The sequence below is a fragment of the Acanthopagrus latus genome, chromosome 20, assembly GCF_904848185.1.
Source record: "Acanthopagrus latus isolate v.2019 chromosome 20, fAcaLat1.1, whole genome shotgun sequence".
NCBI lineage: Eukaryota > Metazoa > Chordata > Actinopteri > Spariformes > Sparidae > Acanthopagrus > Acanthopagrus latus.
Window position 1 is genome coordinate 153,647 of NC_051058.1, and position 8,854 is coordinate 162,500.

General features: G+C 44.9%; 1 protein-coding gene across 1 annotated transcript in view; it reads right to left on the reverse strand.

The window, feature by feature from the left end:
- The window catches only part of mtr (5-methyltetrahydrofolate-homocysteine methyltransferase), a 110,337-nt gene that overhangs the window by 84,799 nt on the left and 16,684 nt on the right, over positions 1-8,854 (reverse strand). The window contains exons 2-3 of the mRNA XM_037080390.1: positions 6,642-6,853; positions 6,260-6,349 (exon numbers count right to left, since the gene is read on the reverse strand). Of these exons, the coding sequence (XP_036936285.1) occupies positions 6,260-6,349; positions 6,642-6,853 (302 nt within the window). The remainder of the gene's footprint in view (positions 1-6,259; positions 6,350-6,641; positions 6,854-8,854) is intronic.

Sequence of the window (8,854 nt, forward strand, 5' to 3'; positions counted from 1 at the left end):
AGAAAACATGGAAACCATTTTTGGCCTTACTTGATGAGATGTAAATGACCAATAGTATGAATCAGGCTGCTATGTGGTATTTGTAATCCATTCATTTCCCTGTATTGTTTCTGCACTGACCAAAATTTGATTTTCCTTTAAGGGTTCTTCTTTTTTGTGTGCCTGTATTTTGTTTTGTTTTGTTTTGTCTTTTATTCATAACCCTGATGGTATCATGAGACAGAAGGCACTGGGCAACTTTGCTTATTGTATATCCTCATATAGCCTCTGTCTTTATTTCCCTTAATTTATTTACTTCATCCAACAATGTCAGGTGCTGTATGCCCATTTTGTATGTAGGTTCTTGTTTTTTTTTCTTTTTTCCTTTCTTCTCCCTCTCTTCTCCTTTATTCTTTGTAAAAAATTAAAAAATTAAAAATTAAGAGAGTGAAAATATAAAAAAAAAACAACAAACAAAAAAAACAGACCTTACAAATGCCTAAGCTGAACGGAGGCCTCAAACTCCCAAATTTATATATTATTTTTGGGCTGCACAAATGAAGCCTCTGATAGTGTGGATTCAGGATGACACATATTAATCAGCTTAATAAAGAACAAAGTTTGTGTCCACTAGAGACCCTATGAAACCTACCTTTCCTGGATGTTCCTATAAAGGAAATGGCAGTCTGGGCTAAGACCACCTTCAAAATTTGGAATAGAATAAAAACAACTTTTGGATTACTGAAGCAAATCTCATCACTAATAACAATTGGATCTATGAAGAGCTTTACACCCAACAACTTAGAGGCCAGATTTAAAAGATGGTCCAATCATGACCGGGTTTACCTGCACCAGTTATTCAGCTGTAACAATTTTAAGACATCCATCCATCCATCCATCTTCTTCTGCTTTATCCGGTACCGGGTTGCGGGGGCAGCTGTCTGAGAAGGGACACCCAGACTTCCCTCACCCCGGACACTTCCTCCAGCTCTTCTGGGAGGATCCCAAGGCATTCCCAGGCCAGCTGGGCGACATAGTCGCTCCAGCGTATCCTGGGTCTTCCCCGGGGTCTCCTCCCAGCGGGACATGCCAGGAACACCTCCCGAGGAAGGCGTCCCGGGGCATCCGAAACAGATGCCCGAGCCACCTCAACTGGCTCCTCTCGATGTGGAGGAGCAACGGCTCTACTCCGAGCTCCTCCCGGGTGACAGAGCTCCTCACCCTATCTCTAAGGGAGCGCCCTGCCACCCTGCGGAGGAAACTCATTTCAGCTGCTTGTATCCGGGATCTTATTCTTTCGGTCATGACCCAAAGTTCATGACCATAGGTGAGGGTAGGAACGTAGATTGACCGGTAAATCGAGAGCTTCGCCTTTCGACTCAGCTCTCTCTTCACCACGACAGACCGGTATAACGACCGCACTACTCCTTCCCTCACTCGTGAACAAGACCCCAAGATACTTAAACTCCTCCACCTGAGGCAGTAGCTCTCCCCCAACCCGGAGGGGACAAGCCACCTTTTTCCGGTCGAGAACCATGGCCTCGGATTTGGAGGTGCTGATTTTCATCCCAGCCGCTTCACACTCGGCTGCAAACTGCCCCAGGACATGCTGGAGGTCCCGGCCCGAAGGAGCCAACAAGACCACATCATCCGCGAAAAGCAGAGATGAAATCCTGTGGCTCCCGAACCAGATCCCCTCCGGCCCGTGGCTGCGCCTAGAAATTCTGTCCATGAAAATAATGAACAGAACCGGTGACAAAGGGCAGCCCTGCCGGAGTCCACCATGCACTGGGAACAGGTCTGACTTACTGTCGGCAATGCGAACCAAGCTCCTGCGCCGCTCGTACAGGGACCGTACGGCCCTTAACAGAGGGCCCCCGACCCCATACTCTCGGAGCACCTCCCACAGAATGCCACGAGGGACACGGTCGAATGCCTTCTCCAAGTCCACAAAACACATGTGGACTGGTTGGGCAAACTCCCATGAACCCTCGAGCACCCTGCGGAGGGTATGGAGCTGGTCCAGTGTTCCGCGGCCCGGACGAAAACCGCATTGTTCCTCCTGGATCCGAGGTTCGACTATCGGCCGAATTCTCCTCTCCAGTACCCTGGAATAGACTTTCCCAGGGAGGCTGAGGAGTGTGATCCCCCAATAGTTGGAACACACCCTCCGGTCCCCCTTTTTAAAAAGGGGGACCACCACCCCGGTCTGCCAGTCCAGAGGCACTGTCCCCGGCTGCCATGCAATATTGCAGAGACGTGTCAACCAAGACAGCCCTACAACATCCAGAGACTTGAGGTACTCAGGGCGGATCTCATCCACCCCCGGTGCTTTGCCACCGAGGAGCTTCCCGACTACCTCAGTGACTTCGGCTTGGGTGATGAATGAGTCAACCTCTGAGTCCTCAGCCCCTGCTTCCTCTATGGAAGACATGTCAGTGGGATTGAGGAGATCCTCGAAGTATTCCTTCCACCGCCCGACAATATCCCCAGTCGAGGTCAACAGATCCCCACCCCCACCGTAAAGAGTGTTGGTGGAGAACTGCTTCCCCCCCTGAGGCGCCGGATGGTTTGCCAGAATTTCCTCGAGGCTGACCGATAGTCCTCCGCCATGGCCTCTCCGAACTTTTCCCAGACCCGAGTTTTTGCTTCGGCGACTGCCCGTGCTGCCGCCCGCTTGGCCTGCCGGTACCCTTCTTCTTCTTCTTCTTCTTCAGCTTGACAGCATCCCTTACTTCCGGAGTCCACCACCGGGTTCGGGGATTGCCGCCACGACAGGCACCGGAGACCCTACGGCCACAGCAATTTTAAGACATTTGAACAAAAAATGGTTCTGGTCTCCCCAAGATAGATTTCTTTTGATACTTGCAGCTAAGAACATTCCTGAATAGGAGACACTTAATAAACTTACACCTATAGAAAGGTTTGTAGTAAAAATATGAACAGGAAATGGAGAAAAGAAGATGAGTGAACTTTATCATACATTTCTGTCCATGAATTTACATAATTCTTTCAGGTTAAACAGAGGTGGGAGACAGAAATGAACATTGTCATATCATGGGATGCCTGAGAGGAGGTTTGCACTGAGGCTCATTCAGTCACAAACTCAAATACATGCAGGGGATTTAAATGGAAAATAGTAACCAGATTTTTCAGAACACCTTAAACAGTATCCAAAATGGGCCCAACACATTCCAGCTCATGTTGGAGGAATTGCGGAGCACATGTTGCCACTGGACTGGAGGGTGTGTTCCAACTATCGGGGGATCACACTCCTCAGCCTCTCTGGGAAAGTCTATTCCAGGGTACTGGAGAGGAGAATTCAGCCGATAGTCGAACCTCGGATTTAGGAGGAACAATGCGGTTTTCATAATGGCCGCGGAACACTGGACCAGCTCTATACCCTCCACAGGGTGCTCGAGGGTTCATGGGAGCTTGCCCAACCAGTTCACATGTGTTTTGTGGACTTGGAGAAAGCATTTGAGTAAGTCAGACCTGTTCCCAGTGCATGTTGTACTCCGGCACGTCTGCCCTTTGTCACCAGTTCTGCTCATTATTTTTATGGACAGACTTTCTAGGCGCAGCCACAGGCCGGAGGGGGTCTGGTTCGGGAGCCACAGGATTTCATCTCTGCTTTTCGCGGATGATGTGGTCTTGTTGGCTTCTTTGAGCCAGGACCTCCATCCAGCATGTCCTGGGGCAGTTTGCAGCCGAGTGCGAAGCGGCTAGGATGAGAATCAGCACCCCCAAATCCGAGGCCATGGTTCTCGACCGGAAAAAGGTGACTTGCTCCCTGCGGGATGGGGGAGAGTTACCGCCTCAAGTGGAGGAGTTTAAGTATCTTGGGGTCTTGTTCATGAGTGAGGGAAGGATGGAGCATGAGATTGACAGGGGGATCGGTGTGGCGGCCGCAGTAATGCGGTCGTTGTATCGGTCTGTCGTGGTGAAGAGAGAGCTGAGTCAAAAGGCGAAGCTCTCGATTTACCGGTCAATCTACGTTCCTACCCTCACCTATAGTCATGAACTTTGGGTCATGATTGAAAGAATAAGATCCTGGATACAAGCGGCTGAAATGAGTTTCCACCGCAGGGTGGCGGGGCTCCCTTAGAGATAGGATGAGGAGCTCTGTCACCCTGGAGGAGCTCAGAGTAGAGCCGCTGCTCCTCCACATCGAGAGGAGCCAGCTGAGGTGGCTCGGGCATCTGTTTCGGATGCCCCGGGACGCCTCCCTCAGGAGGCATTGCTGGCATGTCCCGCCGGGAGGAGACCCAGAGGAAGACCCAGGACATGCTGGAGTGACTATGTCGCCCAACTGGCCTGAGAATGCCTTGGGATCCTCCCGGAAGAGCTGGAGGAAGTGTCCGGGGCGAGGGAAGTCTGGGTGTCCCTGCTCAGGCAGCTGCCCCCGCGACCTGGACCCAGATAAGCGGACGAAAATGGATGGATGGATGGATGGATGGATATTGCCAATCATACCCATGTATTCTGGTTATGTCCCAGCTGGGCCATTTCTGTCTTTTTGGGGGCCCTATGCAAGATGCTGTTTGGGGGCCCCTATTTTGTCAAACTACGATGGATACATTCTTATCCCTTTCAGGTGAACCACAAAAATGCAACAATCAACAAGAGGAAAACAATCATAAAACCTCTCTCAAATTAAAATCAAACATCCTAAATTGACCCACCCAAGCAAGATGAACTGATAAAAAAACAAGGTAAACAATAGGGATTATCTATAGGTCAATAAATTAAGGTGATGCAGTGTTCCTCAAAAAAGTTTATTTTAAATTGTAAAACATTTTTAAACTTAAACATCCTGGTCCGGTTGTGCCGAAGGCAGCCATGCTGCTTCCTGGTCCGAGGGCTCCAAAATATTTCAGAATTGCTCCTGCAAAGACAAAACTTCTCAGGTTACCAAGCAAAATAGATCCTATTATTTAATTGAGTTATGTTACACTAATGCAGAAATTCATAATCTGTTTTTATATTAAACATTACAATATACAGTACAGTGTCCTTTTAAAGCATGCATCCAATTTCCAAGTTGTCACTTCTAAGCAGCTTTTGACGGATTGTACTAGAACAAACGGTAATATATAGTATTGTTTACTTTACATTTACTTTCATTTGTGTTATGATTATTTTGAATAAAACAAAGTAAAACATCAAAAACATAACTGTAGGAATGTAGGCAAATTTGTTCAAATTATACTGTCACAATAAATATTCTAATAAATGTGGTAAAGAAAGATGCAACTAACTCAGTAGAGTTAACAATAATCCACTCAGAGCAATACTATAATTACCCAAACATAATCCACTGCCACAATAGTCCATACTAATCCACAGTAGGCCTAATATGTATTAGTGTTGTTTAGCAGTTTTCACATTAGAGACCTATAAATTGAAGACAAACTAAAAAAATCCTAAAGGAATATTACATGACACATATTGAACAGCAGAGGAGGTCTATGGGGGAACAGCAGCTCCCACTGGACGAGGATAAAGCAGACATGACAGACATCTGCCTAACAACACACCATCCCTCCCAAATCTAAGACCAACGCACTGGACCCGCTATAATTCACCGAAATGGATGTCACTTCAGTCACTCAGTCTTATGGCATTCACATGTGACATACATTTTATTTTAGCCCTTTCCTAAAGCAAATGCTCCCCCTCCACTTCATTTTCCATTCATGGAAAAAACCTTACCTTTATCCTGTTTGTGTTTTTCCTTCATCTGGTGTCTTCTTTTTTCTGAACCGGATGAATAAATTCATTTTGATGCCATGCTGTGAATGACCCCTATCGGCGGCTCAGTGCAACTTGCCTCGCCTCGCCGTACTGGTCGTCATAGCAACGTGGCACGGTAGAGACCAGATCTGACCAATAAGCGGGCCATGGTTCGCCTGGAACCTCAGCAGAGGTGCTTCAAAAAAAAGTGGCCGGTATATTTTACACCTTTTTCATCAGGTCAGTCCTCAGATGTTGAGGCCAGACTTGCACCGTGAGGGGGGCCCTATGCATATAGCAAGAAACAGCTCTGTGTCCCAGACTAAAGTCATTCTGGGGAGAGGTATTTGACGCTGTCAATGAGGTTTTCCAACAAGACATACCACAAGATCCCACATTGGCAATAGAAGAAGACAAGAAATAACTTTTGAGAATATTACTTACAGCAGGTTTCAAGTGTGTAACCAGTAATCCCCCGCCGCGACTTTTGACTCAAATATAATGCCATAGTCTAGCAGGGTCAGAGAGGGGTCACATATCATACCATGTGCTCCAGTCCATAGTCAGCCTGGGCAGTTGAAGTGCCACTGAATGTGTTGGTCTCTATGATGTCAGCACCAGCCAGCAGGTACTCCTTTAGACAGTGGAGAGCAAAGGTTAGACACTGTGCAGTTTACATAGTTGTTATCCTCTCAGTAGATAGTATATATAAAATATTATATATAATAATATACTTTGAGATTTTCAAGTCTTATTCTGCACTGCTTTGCATTGCATTGTTGTAAACAAAATTCTGTCCACTTCATTTGTATTGGGGGTGGTGGAGGAAATCTCAGAGAGAAATAACTCACAATGACAACACTGACATCACTTAGGGTCAGTAAGCCACAGGGGTATGGATGAACAGACATGCCTGGATGAAGTACCTTGTGTATTTTGTAAATGATCTCTGGTTGTGTGATACTGAGAAGGTCGTTGTTGCCCTTCAGTGGAAGAGGGTGCTCTTTAAACTCGTCCCCCCTGAAGTCTTTCTCTTCAAGGTTATGCTGCTGGATCATGGTTCCCATACCACCATCCAGGACCATGATCCTTTGCTGCAGCACTATTTGCAGCTCAGACTCTAGTGGACACCTGCATCCTGGAAAGAAAATAAATGGGACTTATAATGTATGTGGGACGGGTAGTTTGCAAAAGAAATGAAAAATACAAGCAGCTGGAAATCATACTTGACAAAAAGTGTTGAAATGCAATAGGAATAACTAAAACCATATGTTTATATACAACTAGATGTAACCAACTAGATGTCTGGTGCTAACTAAGAACGGTAATATAATATCAATGAAAATAATATCAATGTTTTGACAACTAAAACCTTGTTCACAGCAGAGTACGTGGCAGCTTACTGTGAGGCAGTCTGTCCATTTGTTGGTCTTGCACCACAACATCGTGGTGTGTGTACCATAACAGCATGAGTTCAATGCTGCAACACCTCAAAAGAAAACACTCATTTGACGACATGAGCTGATGACCTGAGACAAGGTAAATTCAACATAAAATCCGTGATGTGATAAACCATAACGTTCATCACCGAGGAACGTTGTTGTTATTAATTATGACTAACATTAAGCAGTGGTGGAAATAACTAAGTACACTTACTCAATTACTGAAATACAATTTTAGGTATTTTTACTCAACTTATTTCCAATTTTTAATACTTCTGCTCCACTTCATCTCAGAGGCAAATATTGTACTTTTACTCCACTACAATTAATTGACAACTTACCAGTTTGTATATTATTATTATATTATTATTATTACAGAATTATTATTACAGAACATGCAGTAACCACTTCAGCACTATATATACACTTCAGCCATTTGAAAATAGCCGATCTACAAGCTCACAATGCGCAATATGACACGTGAGCGTGCAGATCCTCTATTAACAGGCTAACCATACCACATATCTATTCATTTTAGTTTGCAGTATATTGGGTCAGTAAGGCTTATTGTAGTATTAAGACATTTAGCCTTCAAAATATCTATTAAGTAATTATTATTTTCACCTCTCTTCAGTAAACCATCACAGCCTCTTATGGACAAGTTTCTGCAAAAAAGCACCAGCTTGTACCCCTGCACAAGCAGCTGTACTGACAGACAGCATTCTAAATATGGTGGTCACAGACAGGCACCCGCTGAGGATGGTGGCTTTAAAGCGATGACTTCCACTTTCCTTCCCAATTATGAACTTCCACACTGTAAACCCGGACAAGTTTAGGATACTCCAAAAATTTTTATAACCGCTTACATAAGAAATTTAAAGTTACGCTAATACATTTGAGTTACATTATACTTAAAATGTTTTCAGTTGACTTAATCTATATTCTAAATTCAATATAATTTTTAAAATTCCTCTTAACTTAATATCTTAATTTTCTTCAAACTGAAGTGATTCATTGTTGATTATTAAAATTAAATTACAAACTCAAAAAGATTAATTGTACATAACATATTACATCAACAGTATTGAGGTTTCTGGACGGAAACACATTCTGGCCTTTAATTCAGCTCAGTGTAAATTTAACCTGCTCGTCCTTGTGTTAGTTAGGGAATGCAGACAATATGGGGCTCACAGCTCCAAGGGACCTTGGAGTCAACATTCAGCTGTGTGTGTGTCAAAGGTTAGCAGGATACAAGGCCACTATAAGGACATCCTCCAGAAAAGGATAGAGGGGTCATTTAGGTAATTTTGGAGTATAAAACCCAAGGAGTGACAGTAACAGATTTATCCATTTATGGGAGATGAGCAGAGATAGGCCAACCCCCTTTTTAGTTGATTGGACAGATGGACCCTCAACCCACCGCAGTGACCAATTAGAAGTAGGCAGGTATCGGACCAAGGGACTTTAAGAAGGATCCCATGAGTAGAGAATGGTGTTGCATTTTGGTAGACCTCCTGAGATCGAGGGTTCGACAGGATGTCTGATAGAGCAGAGGGCAAAGCCATTTGGCATTACCTTCGCCACAGATTTGAGAACTCCAGAGGGTAGCCGCACTCTGAATTCGGACACTGGCTTGAAGAACTGTTTCAATAAAGATTGCTCTATCATTCCACCCAGCCTTGCCTCCGCAGAATTCT